General features: G+C 39.4%; 1 protein-coding gene across 5 annotated transcripts in view; it reads right to left on the reverse strand.

The window, feature by feature from the left end:
• The window catches only part of LAMA3 (laminin subunit alpha 3), a 276,218-nt gene that overhangs the window by 128,418 nt on the left and 126,569 nt on the right, over positions 1 to 21,231 (reverse strand). For 4 of the 5 annotated variants that reach the window (XM_058692495.1, XM_058692498.1, XM_058692501.1 and 1 more), the window contains exons 16-23: positions 20,693 to 20,745; positions 20,357 to 20,462; positions 19,533 to 19,632; positions 11,944 to 12,100; positions 7,373 to 7,505; positions 5,209 to 5,351; positions 2,975 to 3,072; positions 2,480 to 2,633 (exon numbers count right to left, since the gene is read on the reverse strand). In XM_058692495.1, coding sequence (XP_058548478.1) covers positions 2,480 to 2,633; positions 2,975 to 3,072; positions 5,209 to 5,351; positions 7,373 to 7,505; positions 11,944 to 12,100; positions 19,533 to 19,632; positions 20,357 to 20,462; positions 20,693 to 20,745 — 944 coding nt within the window. The remainder of the gene's footprint in view (positions 1 to 2,479; positions 2,634 to 2,974; positions 3,073 to 5,208; positions 5,352 to 7,372; positions 7,506 to 11,943; positions 12,101 to 19,532; positions 19,633 to 20,356; positions 20,463 to 20,692; positions 20,746 to 21,231) is intronic. The other variant, XM_058692496.1, reaches the window with a different exon arrangement.

The raw sequence follows: 21,231 nt of genomic DNA on the forward strand, positions 1-21,231 counted from the left end.
GCCTGGTGTACAACAGGTGTGGTCTGACTTTAAAAAATGAGCTGTCCAGATTCCCTTTCTCAGAAAGAATAAAGGGAAAAAGGGGATATTCAAATGGCAATAAGTGCCGGAGCTAGGAGTTAACAAAGAAATGAGACCGAAGCAACCTTCATGGTATGTGTGTGAGACAAACAGCTATGAGTAAGCAAAGGAGGTCATTCAATAGAGGGAGAGGTGAACAGCAAACACACGGAGAGAAGGCTTTCTTCTATGACGGCCTGGTAGCTCTGTCTCTCTCAGATTCCTGGAAGACCAGAATGTACTTGGTTCCTGCCTTTGGAATCCTTCTAGACCTTCTGTATCCTGGAAAAGGAAAAACCCTTCATACGAGCTAGACTTAGTGGGTTGCTCTTCCTTTCTGCCCATGGTGGTGACTAGAATACATAACAGCAGTATGGTTAATGGTTACTGAGTGATCACTGTGTGTCTGGCACCACAACAAGAGCCCCTCATGGATTATTTTATTTAATAGTACTCATGAGGTAGCTACTATTCTTATCCCCATTTTGTATACTAGTAAATTCAGGCCTAGGGAGATTTCACAGCTAGTTACTGATGACCCAAAACACAAAGGCAGGCAGTTTCACTCCAGAACCATCTTAATCATCACGCTACACATGGGTTTTCAAAATGGAGGAGCAGGGGCGGGGAGCGGGGTGCCTGGGTGGCTCAGTTGGTTTGAGCATCTGACTCTTGATAATAAAACTTTTTTTAAAATGGAGGAGGGATTACTCTGCATTTTGCTCCAGGCGGCTAATGATGATCAAAATTTACCTACCTCTAGAAGAAGTGAGTCCTCCATCAATTTAAGTATTCAACAGAGGCTAAATGAATGTTTAAAAAAGCTAATGTAGAAAGGATTCCTTCACAGGAAGGGAAATCAAATGATTTCTAAGACCTCTTCGAATGCCATTAGTCTCTGAATTTTAGCACAATGATCTATTACAGCACTGTCCAATAGAACCTTCTGGATAGCAAAAATATTTCATACTCTGTGTTTTCCAATAAGGTGGACACTAGACATATGTGGTTGCTGAGCACTTGAAATGTGGCTAGTGCAACGGAGAAACTGGATGTTTAGCTCTACTTAGTTTTAATTAATTCAAGTTTATACAGCCACATGAGCTAGTCACTACTATATTAGCACATGTCTGTAAGCATTTAGATAAACTAGTAAAACAGACTGTTAAATAAAACTGGACAGCCCAGGGCTTAGTTTTACGCATCATGCAAATATGGCCCTGCCCAAGGCCTCAGTGCTATATGGCTCTGGGCTAAATCAGAGGCAAGGACACCTCCAGATGAATCATCAGCATCATTTCCTGGAGTTTGGCCCTTCTCAACAGCACCTTCCTGCTGTCTGGGGAACACACACACACACACACACACACACATCTGTATGTGTGCGTGCATATTTATGTATATATATGCATTTGTGTGTGTGTGTGCTCAGCATGGGTAGGGAGGGATACAGCACACTGGTAGAATGGAGTGGAAATGATTTCATTAATTTCTCTTTATGAATGCCTATATCGCTTTACTTGTTACAACAGGCATATGTACTTCTCTTTTTTGCAAAATAAAAACTCTAATAAAATGAAATGAAGACTAAAGAAGTATCCTTAAAATCCTCTAATAGCTACCTTGGAAATGTTAGCAATATAGTTTACAAAAAAGGTACATATCTAAATATTCAGAAGTAATACCATATATGTTTTCAGTCTACAAATTTAATCGTGAACATTTTCCTCAAAGGTACAAAACAGAGAATGTTGTAGAAAGTAAGGAATGGAAATATAGTGACGGAAGTTTGTTTTTCAGTGTCTTTGTTCTGAGGTATTGCATTGTGTGTTTTTATTGTTACTATATACTACTTTGAACGCAAATCTTAAATCAGTATAGTCTTAAATCGTTTTGAGGCCTCAAAAACTCTGAGAAGAAAAGTAATGCCAAAGCCTGTGGTAACCTGCCCTCTAAGCCATGAGGGAGATGCCCTGGCATGTAGCATTTCCAGATTTTGAGCTCAAAGAAATCAACCCTTACAAATTGCTTAGCCTGAGGGCTGAACAGTCTGTGAGCATTGCATCCTTTTAGGGTAAGCTGTGTAGTTTCTGGAGGCCTTTTAGAAAGATCTTGCCCTGAATCAGGTAGAGCAGGACGTGCCCTTATAAGTCCAGGGAGTAAAAAGGAGAGGATTCTGTGGTTGCCCATGTTCCCTGCCATGTCTAGAAAGTGCTCAGAGACTAACCTTACTATGCTCTGTGTGGTGCACCGCCCAGCCACAACCTGAAGCAGAGAACTCAGGATACCTGTAATTAACACCTCTGAGAAATTCTTCCAGGTTCCCCTGAATTTGAGAAGCAACTGTGGCCAAGGGTTTTCAGCAGACACAGATGGGGAGACAGTAATAGCTTTGACAGTAAATAAAAGGCTGCCCCACCTCTCTACCACTGAGGTCCGCCATGACCGGGTGTGCGGGAGTAGGCTGCCTCACTGCCAAGGGTCTTGGCTCTCCATCAAGCAGGAAGTGTCTGGCCTCACAAGCCAGGGCACAGGGGAATCGGGTCACTGGCAAATGCTGGTAAAGCAAGCAACTTCAACAACAAAATACAACAGTTACAACTGAGAACAAAGCACAATATCAAAACGCATCCCCAAAGGACTCTTATCCAATTCCATTCATTCATCATTCCTTCAACGAACTCCTACCCAGTGCCTACTATAGGAATCGGATGGTAAATTTTCATCTGCATGACGAATAAAAGAAGGAAAGGTCCATGAACCTGGATTCTATTTTAAGCCTCAGACAAAAACCACAATCAGATAATTATCCAAAGCATCTGGCTGCAGTTGTGATGCCGAGGCCTATCTCGAATCCTTGCACCAAAGGCTCCTGATTTAGAGGACCCGATGTCACACCGTTGCCCATACTAACTTCTCTTGGGGAGGTCCTGAGTCGGCGCACGGCTGTGTGACTGGCAGTTGCAGTGAGGATGCCTCATAGTAGTCTCTGGGAAGCAGCACCAGGTAGTCCTAGTAAATTAAGACCAAAAGGACAATTACGCATTTGATGGTGGCCCTTCTTTTAGTAATCAAGCCATCAGCAGCTAAGTTAACAACAACCAGGTGAAGCTCGCTATGTTAAACTCTCGACAGCAGCTGCTTCGTTCTGCCCCCCGACTCACCAAAACACACAAAGCAGCTCCTCACAGGTGCTTCAAACATGGGAGATAAGCATCTCAGGGTGAATGTTTTTGTATGCAAGTCTCAGGGGAAATTTTCCCGTCTCTTCTGGATTGTTATAAATTCAAAACTAAACAAAAGTAACACGCTATCAGTTGATAACATGTTCCTTTGAAATACCGGTTGCTTTTATCACTACACAACAGAACACTGAATTGTAGATCACGTATCACGGCTTTTTATTCCCATATCCAAGCAACGCTCGATGGCATGTATAAAAAACGGTGTTTTGTGATCCTGGTGAATCACGGACTGAAACTGGCTGACTGCCTGTCCTAGGAGATGAGAGGAAGAACGTGTTCCACGGAGTGTGCCAAATGAAGCCCACAGTGTAAATTCAGCTAAACAGCTCTTCAGGAAAGAGCAGACCTTCAGGTTTCTGAGATGCTGATGGTCTGACAGCTTCAGAGCAATGCTGGCATCCCTGCCTGTGTGCAGAGGGAAGGACGAAGGGGAGGGGGGATGTCTGCCATAACTGTGAAGAGACTCATACGCCAGCCATAAGGCTTTCTCTCCCTTCGGGGCCCTTAATTTGTCTAGAATGGGAAAGAAGAGAAATGTATGGAGAGGAAAAGTGGCACATGGCGGCCCAGGGGGCTCAGTGGTCTACCACGGGGGTCTCACTAGTCCAGTAGGCTTTATTTCCACAGTGATTATTGTTCTCTTACTAGTTTCCTTAGGTTGGGACCATAGCTCCTCAATACTTTATGGTCCCATAGATCCTAGAATAGTAAAAGTTGACAGTAGGTGGTCCGTAAAACATCTGTAGAGAAGATAGGATCATCATATGGAAGCATATATATGTGTTGCTACACAACAGCACCAGCTAAATGTCATCAAGTATCTTCCGTGCCTATGAAGTAACATAATGAGCTTCTTTCCATTAATCTAACTTTGTACCCATTACTGGCATCAACGGGATTTTCCTCATCCTCATTTCTAACATCTATGAAAAACTCTAAAACTTTGGTAAAGCAACAAAGCTTTCTACCAAGAAGATGCAAGAAAAATAGGGATTGAATGCCGAGCATAAACCCTCACATGATGCTCAGAAGATCCCAGATTTGGAAAGGACCTATATGGATAAACATTGTCCCTATTACAGGGAAGAAGCAAATGAGGCAGGCCTGGAGTTAAAGAACTTGCCTGAGATTTGCTAATACAGCCAATCAAAAGGACTGTGCCAGAAGGAAAAGCTTGATGTTTTCTGCTCTGAGCGCCTAAAACCAAGCTTTGTCGAAGACTTTATTTTCAAAAGACTTTCTATAAGCTAAAGCAGACATCAAAAGGGGGGGTGTATCTCAGGTAGCAGTTTTCATCCCTTAACTCCCCATGGTTCCTCTGGCTATCCTAGTAGAACACGAGGATAGAGCTTCTCCTGTAATGCAGGGTTCTTTGTCCAAGGCAATCGTTTGGTGAGGCTGCTGCCTATGTTTCAGGTAGAAGAAGGCAGGGAATGTTGGAGAAGCATCGGTTCTCCCTTCTCTTTCCACCACCAAGAACTTCACTGATATTAGGATCTTCTTTTCCTCTAGCTTCTTCTGATTCACTCCACACAATTCCCAGAGAGGCTGATTTTTTTTTTTGATGCCCTTCTGATTCATGATGAAAACTCCCAAAGAAGCTTTTGAAAGGTGGGGACATAATGCATATGAAGGTTTTGCATTTATTCTGATAACTTTGAGTCATTATAGTTATAGTTGTTGGTGTGTGTGTGTGTGTGTGTGTGTCTGAGAGAAGCTGGCTGAAAAATATAACAGATATTTTAAGTTGGCTCCTATGTTGAGGGCAAATGTCACCATAGTTTCCTGTGTCTAAAAGGGAGGTGGATTTTGATATCTAATGGTCCCTGTGGGTCACTGTGGATTGGACCATTTCTAAGGGGGGAAGAATCCCACAGAACTCTCCACTCAGGAGGACTCTTACCAGGAGGACGCCCTCTGCTTGAATACAAGCAAGCCATGTCCCTGGTGCAATTGAAAACGGGTCTGCCAAACCATTTCCGGGGACCGTGACAAAGGCTGGCTCCTTACTTGGCAGGAAGAGGACTTCCTTGCTTTGCACAGCACCTATCAGAAATAAAAAGAATTGCCCAAGGCACTGGTCTAGCAATCACTGTTATGATTTTGGATTTTCAGTTTTGAACATTCAGTTTACATCTGAAGAAGTTTAAGATGGTTACTGAGCATACTTACTGATCAGACATATTGATTTTATTTTTAAAATTTTTTAACGTTTATTATTTTTGAGAGACAGAGAGAGACAGACAGAGTGCAAGCAGGGGAGGGGCAAAGAGAGAGGGAGACACAGAATCTGAAGCAGGCTCCAGGCTCTGAGCTGTCAGCACAGAGCCCAACGCGGGGCTCGAACTCATGAACCGTGAGATAATGACCGGAGCCGAAGTCACATACTTAGCTGACTGAGCCACCCTGGCGCCCCTTGATTTTATTTACCATTCACATACTTATAAAACAGACTAGAAAGATATTGATAAGATGTTAATTACTTTTTAAATTTGTTAAGTGATTAAGTATATTAACGCATGTAAACTGCTTAGGAAATTTCATTGCATCTAAGTGTTAACACATTACCTTAGATATTAAATTATTTTATTCTTTTAATTTCTATGGAAGAACATGTGTCCATTCTGAAGTAATAAAAGGTTTTGGTTTTTTGTTTGTTCTCAGGATGCAAAGTGTTTTCTTCTGTATGAAACAAACAGTGAACCTTCTGTACAAGGTTCAGAAACAAACCAAACTGCTGCATCAGAGTCCAACTGAGACTTTTTCTTCAGAAGAAATGTTTGCTCCAAATCCTTGCATTCTTTCTACAAACATCCACTAGATCTAGGTTCTGGGCATGAGGGACTGCACACAGCCAGCATGGCTTTTGCTGGGTGGGATGGGAAAGGTGAGGGATTACAGACGATAAAACAGGAGAATTTGGCACAGCATAGACAGTGGTGTTTGGGAGGAGGCCTAGGTTACCACAAGAATCCACAACCAAGGCCCCTGACTCAGACATGGGGGCTTAATAAAGGTGTCCCAGAGGAAGGGAAAACAAGCCACAATGTATTCCACCTGTTTGAGTTAATGGAGAGCAAAGTGCTGATGAAATTGTCATCGAGGAGGCATCAGGGTCTATTAGAAAGAATTTGGAGTCTGAAGATTCCAACTTGTCTATAAAGACCAGAGGTGCACTTAGGCGATTTACTAAACCTCTCAGTTCTGTTTCCTCTTCAACTCTCATCAGTTCACAAACTTACCATGTGAGAAAATCAATGCCAAAGTATATGTATATGATAAAGCAAGCCCGCTAGTTCTTTGTGTTATTCATCATCATCCAGCCTCGCAACCTGGTTGACACAACTCAGGAGCATCACCACTGCCCCCAGTGACTTCGCCATGGATGCTGAACAAAGATTCCTGTGTTTCAATCTCAAATTAGATTTCCACTGGCACCATCTTTGGTCCATGTGGGACTCCTAGTGCTTTCTGGAATCTGTTTCCAGGAATGGTAGAAGTGCTAACTTCTTGCAGAACAGACTTCCAGGCCTCAGCTCTAACAGTGCTGAGATCTGTGCTCTGACTGTGATTTTCCTGTGCCCTCAGGAATCCCTCAACCTTCAGTGAGGTTTGCATGTTTCTTTCTGGAGTTCTCCTGGGCTTCATGCTTTACCGCATTCATCTTAAAAATTCCTACACTCACCCATTTCTCCTTGGGCTATTTGGTTTGCCTGAAACAATGTAAAAATTTAGGGGAGTCACCGCAGAGGTGACACCCACTCTACCATGAATGAATTATAAATTAGCTTTGCCCTGTGGTGATATCATAGACCATGGGGTTCAGCGAAGACACATAGGTTGTTACACCAATTTTTCACAAGACAGTTAATAGTAAACTTAACAACAAAATTTAAATAAGCAGAATGTTTAGAGATTGAAAAGGTAGCAAAGGACAGGACACTACCCTAATCAGACTATGCATCAGACTCCATCTTTTCTCAGGAGGTAACTTTGTGAAAACTGAAGAAAATGTTTCACTAGTTCATCATTTCTTAATCCAAAAAAAGGCTTGAAAATTTGCCTACCTGCCTCAGCCCAGGATGGGTAAATAGTCACGTGGCCAGATACGGCTTCAGTTCCAGGGTTAATATATTTCAGAATAACGCGAAACAAGGCAAGACTTGACTTCCCCACATTCAACATGATCCTCACTTTATTCTGAAAAATACCGAAAAGCCATAAAGTATAGAACTGGCTAAAAGAAATGGTAGCCAAACAGTGGCTTTACTCCATTCAAGTTTCACTAGTGGGCTTGTAGTGTGTACACAGACCCACACTCTCTGTTTCTTTCTCACACACACACACACACACACACACACACACACACACTCACTCTCACTCAGAAAACACCAAATAACCAACTCTGTGGCAGATGGAAATAGGAAGGCCTAACAATAAATTAAAATCACAATTACAATTACAATTAAATTTAAGTGTACAATACAACTTAATTACAATTAAAGTTACAGTGAAGACCTGTTCCCTCAGGAACTGAGTTCTTCTTTTGACCCTTTTGGAATCAGGCAGACAGAAGAGAATGTTAGCAGGACTAGTTTAAGGAAAGCCATAGTGGCAGGGGCAACCACCACAGGCTGGGAGAAATAAAAAAGCAGAAGAGAACGAAAGGACAGGATTATTTAACACAACTACCCCTGTAGACAGACCACTCCAGGGGCCACATACATAAAATTCTAAATGGTCACAGAAACTGATGCTGGCCAAACAAAGGTTAAAATACTCCAAACACATTAGTGACCAAATCTGGATGTAATTAAAATATGCCTACGTCACATAAAATTGATCTCAATCTCTATCCAAAAAGAATGTGGGCTTTTTCTTTTTTAATTATTTTTTTTTCCATCATCATGACAAGTGTACTCTTTAATCCTCATCACCTATTTCCTCCATCCCCTACCCCGCTCCCCTCTGGTAACCATCAGTTTGTTTTCTACAGTTAAGAGTCTGTTTCATGCTTTGTCTCTATCTCCTTTTTTTTTTTTTTTTTTTTTTGCCTTTGCTTGTTTGTTTTGCTTCCTAGATTCAACATATGAGTGAAATCATACAATATTTGTCTCTCTCTGACTTATTTCACTTAACATTATTATACTCTCTAGTTCCATCCATATTGTTGCAAATGGCAACATTTCATTATTTTTTATGGCTGAATAATACTCCATTCCAATAACAAAAGGGACAATCCGACAAGAGGATATATAATAATTGTAAATATTTATGTACCCAACATGAAAGAACCCAAATAAATAAAACAGTTAATAACAAACCTAAAGGAAATAATCAATAGTAACACAATAATAGTAGGGGACTTTAAGACCCCACTTACATCAACGGGCAGATCATCCAAAGAGAAAAGCAACAAGGAAATAGTGGCTTTGAATGACACTCTGGACCAGATGGACTTAACAGATATATTCAGAATACACAGATATATTCAGCAGAATACACATTCTTTTTGAGTACACATGTAATGGTCTCCAGAATAGAACACATATTAGACCACAAAAAAAGCCTCAAAAAATTCAAAAAGACTGAAGTTATGCCATGCATCTTTTCTGACCACAAACCTATGAAACTAGATATCAACCACAAGAAAAATTTTGCAAGAGCACAAATACATTGAGGCTAAAGAACATGCTTCTAAACAACGAATGGGTCAATCAAGAAATCAAAAAAGAGGGGCGCCTGGGTGGCTCAGTCTGTTGAGCATCTGACTCTTGATTTCAGCTCAGGTCATGATCTCAAGGTTCATGGGACCAAACCCCATGTCAAGCTCCATTCTGTCAATGCACAGCCTGCTTAGGATTCTTTCTCTCTCTCTTTGCCCCTCCCCTACTCATTCTCTCTCTCTCTCTCTCTCTCTCTGTGTGTGTGTGTAAAAATAAATAAACTTAAAAAAAGAAATCAAAGAAGAAATAAAATATTACATGGAGATGAATAAAAATGAAAACACAGGTCCAAAATCTTTAGGATGCAGCAAAAGCTGTACTAAGAGGGAAATTTATAGCAACACAAGGCTACATCAAGAAGCAAGAAAAATCTCATATAAATAACCTAATCTTATACCTCAAGACACTAAAATAAGAAGAAAAAACAAAACTGAAACACAGAAAAAGGAAGGAAATAAAAAAGATTAGAGCAGAAATAAATGATACAGAAACTAAAAAAAAGTAAATAAAACAGATTAATGAAACCATGAGCTGGTTTTTAGAAAAGATCAACAAAATTGATAAATCTCTAACCAGACTTATCGAGAGAGAGAGAGAGAGAGGACCCAAATAAACAAAACCACTAATGAAAGAGTAGAAATAACAATCACCACCACAAAAATACAAAAACTTGTAACACAATAGTATGAAAATCTATATGCCAACAAATTGGACAACTTAAAAGAAATGGATAAATTCCTAGAAACATATAACCTACCAAAACATAATAGGAAGAAACAGAAAATTTGAACAGATCAATTACTAGAAGTTAAATTGAATCAGTAGTTAAAAAAAAAAAAAAAAAACCTCCCGAAAAACAAAAGTCTGAGACCAGACAGCTTCACAGGTGAATTCTACCAAACTTTTAAAGAAGAGTTAATATTTATTCTTCTCAAACTATTCCAAAAAATATAACAGGAAGGAAAACTTCCAAATTCATTCTATGAGGCCAGTATCACCCTGATACCAAAACCATATAAAGACACTACAAAAAAAGAGAACTACAAGTCAATATGTCTGATGAACATAGATGTAAAAATCCTCAACAAAATATTAGTGAACAGAATCCAACAAAACATTAAAATAATCATTCACCACGATCAAGTGGGATTTATTCCTGGGATGAAAGTGTGCTTTAATATTTGCAAAACAATCAATGTGGCATGTCACACTAGTAAGAGAAGAGATAAAAACCATAAAATCATTTCAACAGATGGAGAAAAAGCATTTTACAAAGTACAACATCCATTCATGATAAAAACAAATCCTCTGCAAAGTAGATACAGATAATAAAGGCCTTATATGAAAAACGTACAACATCATACTCAGCGGTGAAAAATGAAGACTTTTTCCCCTAAGGTCAGAACAAGACAAAGATGTCCACTCTCACCACTTTTATTCAACATAGCACTGGAAGTCCTAGCCATAGCAGTCAGACAACAGAAAGAAAGAAAAGGTATCCAAATTGGTAAGGAAGTAGTAAAACTCTCATGATCTACAAATGACATGGTACCATATATAGAAAGCCTTAAAGACTCCACTGAATGGGGCTTTTTAACTTGACAGAATCCATCTCTAAAGGTGTTAGTTCCATGTTGGAAAATAAAAATGCAAAAATGTATAAGGAACAAGTTAGGGGTGATCTGATGGACGCTGCCGAGGTCTGCTGACTAAAAATACTTAAAGAAATCCATCATTTGGAATTTATTCCTTTATGCTAACTAGTTATTCTTTCCAACTGTAGACACCTATGAGAGGGTATCCACCTTGACTGGACTGTCAGTCATTCACAATCTATTATGACTTAATGGAATCCATTGCTTTTTTCTTAATAATGAAGATCAGGAAGGAGCTAAAGAAACTGAATTGCTACACTGGGGAGAAGGAGAAAGCAGTGAGGTGTAGGATCCTAGGATCCTAGGGAGTGTAAAGCAACCTGATGGGGGACCCTAGTCAGGCAAGAAGCAACATTAGAACCAATGGTGGCTCCGACAGAACTGTGAACCTGTCCCTGTTTCTCTAAGGGGTGACTTATATAAATATAACAGGCATTACTTCTGGATCTACTAAGGACAAATATTGGGTAACCATGGTCGTCAGTTTACCTCTTTTGTTCTGAATTTCGCCACTGAGAAACACAGTTTGAAGAGACCAACCTCAAAGAGAAATTCTGAGAATAAAACTTCTCAATGACTATACAGAAATTGTTAGTTATAAATATTGTATAAGTTCTAAAGGTAGCAAGAAAATGTGTAAATCCCTTAATTATTCCAACACAAAGCCAAGAGAGATGGATACAGAAGAGGAAAATGAAGGAAAGGAGAAATACAGGAAAGAAAATTTAAGTAGCACTAACAAATTCCTCATTTATCTTAGTTTTTATTCATATAGTAATTCCGAGTTTAAAAAAGCAAAAAAAAAAAAAAAAAAAAAAAAAAAAAAAAAAAAAAAAGAACAAAAAACCAAAAAAAGCACCGGTCAAATATTAACAACGCACACACTGAAATTATTTAATTCAACTCATTTTTAATCTTCACAAATGGCTTTAAAGAAAAGTGTCTCTTGTGTTAAAATATAGACTAATCTCATTTGGGAAACAACTTCTTGTAAAAAGTCTCCAGAAATAAACACCATTTTTTTTTCATCCTTTCTTTGTCTGATTTGGTGACTAAATTAACAATAAACTGTGAAATCGATACATATACTTATGAGTTAAAATCCAATCTTACCCCAAACCCCATCTGTAGTCTGGAGAAAAAGAATCTTGGAGTCAGTTTTCGGGATAGTTTGCCTTTGTGGGGGACTCACTGACAGTGTTGTGGGTAACTATACGCACTATCCTGCCATGAAGTAGTTTCTTAGAGGCTACATACCTGCACTGAGGTCATCTGGGCGTATCCTCTCCAGCTAAACTCAGGAAATTCCAGGGGATCAAATCCAAACCGAAGTTCTCTCCCATTAGGTACAGTGCCATCTTCAATCTCATACTTCATATGATGCAAATCCGGGAAATAGTAGTTGTTTTCGGGTCTTTTGTAAACAAAAAGGAAATGTGGATACAGCAAGTTAAGTCCACTGATAATCCAAATATTCTTTAATCTCAGTAGCTCTGCTAAAAGAACTCCCACCAAATTGAAAGACTGCAACAAATAAGAACAAATGAAAGAGCCTCCCCCTGCTTTTTCTTTAAATTATTGCTTTCATTCTTGTAAACATTCACATAAAATACACCCAACACTTATCATTCTAAGCAATAAAATGAGAAAATCATTTAGCACAACCCATAGTAGTAGTATCCTTTAATATGTTCTAAACGGTTGCCAACAACTTAGCAAAGTCAAATTAGGTAATTTAGTACAAATTCATTCATTCAATCATTCATTTATATACTCATATTCACTCATTACACAAATATTAACATATACGTACCAAGCAATGTTGTTAAGTACCATATATACATAGTGAATATGACATACAATATTTCATATGTTAAGTTTACAAGTTAGATACATTTTTCTCTCCATATATGTTTTTTCAATCATCAGAATGACTTTTTATGCCTCGTTTTTTCTTAAATTATAAGTCTATAAATGGATTTCTTTCAAGAGTCCAATAATAGCAATCATAGAGAAGGATCAAAAATATTTCAACCCTGGGGCGCCTGGGTGGTTCAGTCAGTTAAGTGTCCTACTTCAGTTTAGGTCATGATCTTATGGTTCATGAGTTCAAGCCCCGCATCAGGCTCTGTGCTGACTGCTCAGAGCCTGGAGCTTGTTTCAGGTTCTGTCTCTCCCTCTCTCTCTGCCCCTCCCCCACTTGTGCTCTGTCTCTGTCTCTCTCTCAAAAATAAATAAAAACATTAAAAAATAAATAAATAAAAATATTACAATACTTATGTAACATTTCATATTCAAACTATTTGAAGTTCTTCAAAATGCCACATTTTGACAATCCAATCACAAACTAATAGCAGTTAGTGTATTTAAACCCATAACTATCAATTAGTCAAAGAAAATAAAAAGTCACAGTCCTATATTGCAAATAGAATTACAAATGCTTACAATTTCTCTGGAAGTGATATATAAAGATCCTTAAAAATGTTCATACCCACTGACCCAGTAATTCTCCTTCCAGGAATATATTCTAAAGAATGATTAAATATACACTGTCAAAGAATTAACATAAAAGAATGTTTATAATAGTGAAAGCTTAGAAGCAATGTAAATGTACAATTATGAAATAATTAAAGAAATTATGAAACATTACATAACCAATATTTTGGAAGACTAATGATATGGAAAATGTCTGCAATATCATGTGAAGAAATTGATACGAATTATATGAAGAAAATACGGTATTAATTTGTATTCATAGAAAAAGCCTAGGGGTACGTGGGTGGCTCACTTGGTTAAGCTTCTGACTTTGGGTTAGGTCATGATCTTGCAGTTCATGAGTTTGAGCCCCATGTCAGGCTCTGTGCTGACCCCTCAAAGCCTGGAGCCGGCTTCAGATTCTGTGTCTCCCTCTCTCTCTGCCCCTCCCCCACTTGCGCTCTGCCTCTCTCTCTCTCTCTCTCTCTCTCAAAATAAAATAAAATTAAAATAAACATTAAAAATGTTTTAAAAAAGAAAGAGAAAGCCTAGAAAAAAATAAACAAAAAATATCAAAGGGGTTATCATCTGGGTGGTGGAATGAAGAATTTTCTTTGCCTTTTACTTTTAGGTACTTATTGCAACTTTACAACAAACATATATTACATTTATTATCACAATAATTATTTAGAAGACAAAGTGAATGTGAAAGCTTTCTAACCTTGTAAGAAATACGAAAAAAATGTTCAGATGATATCATAAACAAACCTTTGGGAGGAATTTAGTACAAAAGGACAAAAGATTTACCAACCCAGAGAAAAGGTGGTATGGCATCTTTGATGCTGGTTCACTCTCCTTTTATCATAGTTACAATTTATCACTAAATCAAAGGACATGTTCTAAATTTAATATATGTGTATTGGCTGTGATGTAAAAAAAAAAAAATCAATATTTTTGCCTCGGGATGGGAAATTTAATTCCTATTAAAGTTGCATTATTTCTACCTGAAAATTAGCCCACCGCTTGCATAGTTGGAAGGGAAAAAAAATTATACTGGTTAAGTAGGGGGAAAGCTCACTTTATCAACAGGAAGGTAAAAAGAGATAAAACATGGGTGGAGAATGTTTCCAAACCTATTTACAAAATTCCTCTGGTTCATCATGTGCTTTGTTAGTCTGCAGGGAAACATATCCACAGATGTGTTCTCTTTCACACACCTTTTATTATGTGGCCCAGCAGTGACTGCCATTTAGAAATGACTGAAGAAAGCTCAGCTGGGTTGCTCTGACTTTTAGAATTCAAATGCTGGAAACATCAAGGGAAAGGAGAGAAACACCATACCAACTAAATATAGACAATTTACCTAAACTACACTAAAGATTTATTTAAAAATTTTTTTTAATGTTTATTTATTTTTGAGACAGAGAGAGACAGAGCATGAGCAGGGAAGGGGCAGAGAGAGAGGGAGACACAGAATCGGAAGCAGGCTCCAGGCTCTGAGCTGTCAGCACAGAGCCTGATGTGGGGCTCGAACTCACGAACTGTGAGATCATGACCCGAGCTGAAGTCGGACGCTCAACTGACTGAGCCACCCAGGCGCCCCAAGATTTCTTTATTAATCTGTTGATAAAGCAGAGTATTAAAGATACATGCAATTTAGAAGTTGCATTTCACAGACTTTCCAGTGTATGATTAAGAGCCAGAATATTAAAAATTAGCTTTTTCCTCCCACCACTGACAGAAAATTATAAATGGATCATGGTTTTAAAAAATTCTATACTGATATGACATATATATTCAGAACATTCTATCTTAAAACAGCAGAATATACGTTCTTTTCAAGTGCACATGGAACATTATCCAGAACACATCACATTTTGGGCCACAAAACAAGTCTCAACAAATTCAAAAAACCGAAATCATACCAAGCATCTTTTCTGACCACAACACTATGAAAGTAGCAATCAACCACAAGAAAAAATCTGGAAAGAACACAAATACATGGTGGTTAAATAACATGCTTCTAAACAAGGAATGGGTCAATCAAGGAATCAAAAAGGAAATAACAAAAAATACATGGAGACAAATGAAAATGAAAACACAAAGGTCCAAAATCTTTGGGATGCAGCAAAAGCTGTTCTAAGAGGGAAGTTTATGGCAACACAGGCCTACCTCAGGAAGCAAGAAAAATCTCACATAAACAACCAAACATTACACCTAAAGAAGCTAGAAAAAGAAGCACAAACAACCCAAGCCCAGCAAAAGGAAGGAAATCATAAAGATCAGAGCAGAAATAAATGAAATAGAAACTAAAAAAACAATAGAACAGATTCAAGAGAAACCAACAGCTGGTTCTTTGAAAAAACCAACAAATTTGATAAACCTCTAGCCAGAATGATCAAATAGGGAGAGAGAGAGAGAAACAAGTCAAATAGACAAAATCAGAAATGAAACACTAGAAATAACCACCAATGCCCCTGAAATACAAAGAATTTTAAGAGAATATTGTGAAAAAATTATATGCCAACAAATTGGACAACCTAGAAGAAATGGATAAATTCTTAGAAACATATAAACTCTTAAAACGGAATTAGGAAAAAATAGAAAATTTGAACAGACCAATTACAAACAATGAAATTGAATCAGTAATACTCCCAACAAACAAAAGTCCAGGACCAGATGGCTTCACAGGTGAAGTCTACCAAACATTTAAGGAAGAGTTAATATTTATTCTTTTCAAACTACTCCAAAAAACAAAAGAGAAAGGAAAGCTTCCAAATTCATTCTATGAAGCCAGCATTAGCCTAATACCAAAACCAGGTAAAGATACTACCAAAAAAACCCAAAAACAACAACAACAACAAAAAAATTGCAGGCTAATATCTCTGATGAACATAGATGCAAAAATCCTCAACAAAATATTAACAAACAGAATCCAACAATACATTAAAATAACCATTCACCATGATCAAGTGGGATTTATACCTGGGGTGCAAGAGTGATTCAATTATTTGCAAATCAATCAATGTGATATGTCACATCATTAAGAGAAAGGAGAAAAACCATATGATCATTTCAATAGATGCAGAAAAAGCATCTGACAAAGTACAACATCCATTCATGATAAAAACCCTTAACAGAGTAGGTTTACAGGGAACATACCTCAACATGATAAAAGCCTTATATGAAAAACCCACAACAAATATCATACTCGGTGGGGAAAAATCCTTTCCCCCTAAGATCAGGAACAAGATAAGGATATCCACTCTCACCACTTTTATTCAACATAGTACTGGAAGTCCTAGCCACAGCAATCAGACAAGAAAAGAGAATAAAAGGCATCCAAATTGGTAAGAAAGAAGTAAAATTTTCACTATTTGCAGATGACATGATAATATACATAGAAAACCCTAAGGACACCAAAAAACTACCAGAACTGATAAATGAATTCAGCAAATTCACAGGGTACAAATCAATATACAGAAATTCATTGCATTTCTATACACTAATAAAGAAGTAGCAAAAATAGAAATTAAGAAAACAGTTCCAGGGGCGCCTGGGTGGCGCAGTCGGTTAAGCGTCCGACTTCAGCCAGGTCACGATCTCGCGGTCCGTGAGTTCGAGCCCCACATCAGGCTCTGGGCTGATGGCTCAGAGCCTGGATCCTGTTTCCGATTCTGTGTCTCCCTCTCTCTCTGCCCCTCCCCTGTTCATGCTCTGTCTCTCTCTGTCCCCAAAATAAATAAAAAAAATAAAAAAAATAAAAAGAAAACAGTTCCATACTGTATGGGTAGTCCCCATACTACCCAAAGCAATCTACACATTTAATGCAATCCCCAGCAAAATACCAACAGCATTTTTCACAAAACTAAAGCAAATAATTCTAAAGTTTGTAGGGAACCACAAAAGACCCCAAATTAGCCATCTTGGCAATCTTGAAGCAATCTTGAAAAAGCAATCTTCAAGCAATCTTGAAAAAGAACAAAGCTAGAGGTATCACAATCCCAGATTTCAACATATACTACAAAGTTGTAGTAATCAAAAACACCATGGTACTGGCACAAAAATAGACACCTCGATCAGTAGACACATAGAAAAGAATAGAAAGGCCAGAAACAAGTCTACAATTACATGGTCAATTAATCTTCAACAAAGGAGGCAAGAATATGTAATGGGAAAAAGATGGTCTCTAACAAATGGCGTTGGGAAAACTAGACAGCCACATGCAAAAGAATGAAACTGGACCACTTACTTACACCATAGACAAAAATAAACTCAAAATGGATTAGGGACCTAAATGTGAGACCTGAAACCATAAAGATCCTTGAGGAGAGCACAGGCTGTAATTTCTCTGACATTGGACATAGCAATTTTTCTAGATATGTCTCCTGAAGCAAGGGAAATAAAAGCAAAAATAAACAATTGGGACTGCATGAGAATTAAAAGCTTTTGCACAGCAAAGGAAACAGCCAACAAAACTAGAATACAATCTACTGAATGGCAGAAAATACTTGTAAATGACATATCTGATAAAGGGCTAGTATGCAAAATATATAGATAACTTATACAACTGAACGCCAAAAAACACATAATCCAATTTAAAAATAGGCAAAAGACACGAACAGACATTTCTCCAAAGAAGACCTACAGATGGCCAACAGATACATGAAGAGATGCTCAACATCACTCATCATTAGGGAAATACAAATCAAAGCCAAAACAAGATGTCACCTCACACGTGTCAGAATGGCTAAAATCAAAAATATAAGAAACAAGTGTTGGGGAGGATATGGAGAAAAAGAAACCCTTGTGCACTGTTGGTGGAAATGCAAACTGGTGCAGTCACTGTGGACAACAGTACGGAGGCTCCTCAAAAAATTAAAAATAGAATTACCATATAATCCAGTAATTCTACTTCTGGCTATTTACCCCAAAAACACTAACTTAAAAAACACTAACTTGAAAAGACATATGCACCCCTATGTTTATTGCAGCATTACTTACAATAGCAAAATTATGGAAGTAACCCCAGTGTCCATCCATCAACAGATGAATGAATAAAGAAGACGTCACACACACACACACACACACACACACACACACACACACACACACTGGAATATGATTCAGCCATAAAAAAGAATGAAATCTTGTCATTTGCAATAACATGGATGGATCTAGAGGATATAACACTAAGTAAAATAAGTCAGTCAGAAAAAGACAACACATGATTTTACACGTATGTGGAATTTAAGAAATGAAACAAACAAACAAAACAAAAGAGAAAGACAAAAAAACAGACTCTTAAATATAGAGAATAAACTGATGGTTACCGGAGGGGAGATGGGTGGGGGGATGGGTGAAGTAGGTGAAGGAGATGAAGAGTATGCGTATCACGATGAGCAGAGTAATGTATAAAATTGCTGAATCACTATATTTAACGCCTGAAACTAACAGAACACTGGACTTATTTAAAAAATGTTTTGGGGCGCCTGGGTGGCTCAGTCGGTTAAGCGTCCGACTTCGGCTCAGGTCACGATCTCGCGGTCCGTGAGTTCGAGCCCCGCGTCGGGCCCTGTGCTGACGGCTCGGAGCCTGGAGCCTGCTTCCGATTCTGTGTCTCCCTCTCTCTGCCCCTCCCCTGTTCATGCTCTGTCTCTCTCTGTCTCAAAAATCAATAAACGTTAAAAATAAATAAATAAATAAATAAATAAATAAATAAATAAATAAAATGAACAAAAAATGTTTTAATCTGTAAAATGCTAAATATGATGAGACACAGAGACAGTACGGCTGCCATACTTGTGATAGCCCCTCTGGGAGCTCAGTCTCCACTTGCTCCCTTGCTCCTGCAGTTTATTTTAATTAGCTTCTGCATGAGATGAGGGACTTCGTCCCACTTCAAGAGTTTTCTTCTCCCCCCTCCACGCCCCCCTGCCCCCACTGCGACACATCTGGCCTCTCCACGCCTTCAGCCATGGGTCCCAAGGGAGAAGCTGGACCTGAATCTCCTTGGCCCAGGAGCCTGCTCATTTGCTGGGCTCCTCCAGGCTGCGGCTTTTACAAGGAGGTTTGCCCACAGGAACCCACCTCAAGCATCCAGCTCTAGTCTCGTCCACCTGGCTTTATATACCTGTGGGAACTGTCCAGTGAGGCAGCTCTGGGACCTACAAAGTAGTCGTCTTTAGGGCAACCTTACCTCCTGCTTCAACTGGGCTCCCTGACAAGTGTCCAGATTTCAAATGACAGGACAGCTTCATCAGCCCTCTCTCTTTAGGACGGCTTGTCTCTTCACAGGAACTGTCGGCACAGACAGGACTCTCTGAGAGTCTTCCACATCAGTACGGGAGGAGACCTCCCTGAAGACTCACCGCTGGCACGCCTTCCCCACGACATGCTCTCGGCAACGGCATCCTCCGGAGGGCCCACTGCACATGGGGGTGATCGCTCCACCGATGTCACACTGACACCCTAAAGGTCAGAAAACAACAGCGGTGACCCATCAAAGCATCTCCGCGTTGAAGCTCTCCCTCCCTCTCTGAGAAGTGGCAATCAGTAAGATCAGGCTGCTTCCTACCCTTGCCACATCTCATATCCAGCAGATGGTAGAAACATATAGGCACCTCCCAAACTGAGATGGGAGGTGCCCCCAAAAGTCCACTTGTAAGTCCACTTGTAAGGTCAGCTCCGACATCACTGTCTGGTGGAAGGGGACAGGAGCCCAGGAGCTAAACGTGATTCAGCAACACGGTGCCCTTATAAACAACGTCTGCTAATGAGAGTCTGTGGGCGAGAGACAACGGCAGCCTGTGCGGCCACACTCTTTGAGGTGTATTATTTAACACAATATTGTCTCTAAAATCTGGTGTGAGCTGTTTTGATAATACAAAAAATATCTTCAAAATGACAAAGTCTTGATGTTATTTATGAAATTAACAGATGAATCCCCATTCATCCCAATTGTGTTTTCTATAATTAAACCGACACCATGCTGGTAGAAGCGAAGTGGAAGCAGCCCCAGTTGCAATTTATTACTAGTTTCAACTGAGTATTTGGCCCAATTCCCTAGACAGAATTTTTTAGTCCCATCCCATCAGAAAGACCGCATGAAGACAAGGAACTCAGAAGAAAGATGATCCGGACAGTCTTTGCCCATCAACACTGGCTTCTCTCAGGACCCACTGGAAGTATTTACCTTGACACCCAAAGTAATTGCTCTTTTCCAAAGCATAATATCCATCTTCACACGTGTCACAGGAATCGCCATTGACATGAGACTTGCAGTGACAGTCACCATCCTGCTGCAGAATAAACAAGGTAACAAAATTTGATAAGTTCATACAATTTGCTAATCTTCAAGATTTAAAACTGCCTCACTGTATAACATGAAGCAGGATGGAGGGGATCTGAAAACATCCAGAGAGATTAGCATGCCCTGTACAATCACAGAGGCACTAATACCCTCCCCGAGAAATCCCAACGTCAACTGCTCTCCTAGTCCACTGGTATACGAACAATCGGCCCATATTACCTGCCCACACTCTCCAATTCCGCTCACTGTTCCCGCCACGTGGCACTGGCATTCTGTGAAGAAAAGACAGCATCCTTGGACCAAGGTTGCACGAAGGACAGCCCTTGGCTCTGGAAACATGGCCCAGCAGCAACACTACATGTGTGGTCACTTTTGGGCACATTTCAGCAGAATTCCAGTCTGCTCCACTGACGCCTAAAACGGGACTGCTTTCTGGGGTCAGCAGAAACACCAGATCAATACCATCCACCTACAAGGAGTAATGGCCAGTATGTGACCACTCTAAGACAAAGGCTGCAACATCAGGGTTTTTTTTGTTTTGTTTTGTTTTGTTTTTTAATTTTTTTTTCAACATTTTTTTTTTTCAACGTTTTTTATTTATTTTTGGGACAGAGAGAGACAGAGCATGAACGGGGGAGGGGCAGAGAGAGAGGGAGGCACAGAAGCGGAAACAGGCTCCAGGCTCTGAGCCATCAGCCCAGAGCCTGACGCGGGGCTCGAACTCACGGACCGCGAGATCGTGACCTGGCTGAAGTCGG

This window comes from Neofelis nebulosa, chromosome 11 (genome assembly GCF_028018385.1).
Source record: "Neofelis nebulosa isolate mNeoNeb1 chromosome 11, mNeoNeb1.pri, whole genome shotgun sequence".
Taxonomy (NCBI): domain Eukaryota; kingdom Metazoa; phylum Chordata; class Mammalia; order Carnivora; family Felidae; genus Neofelis; species Neofelis nebulosa.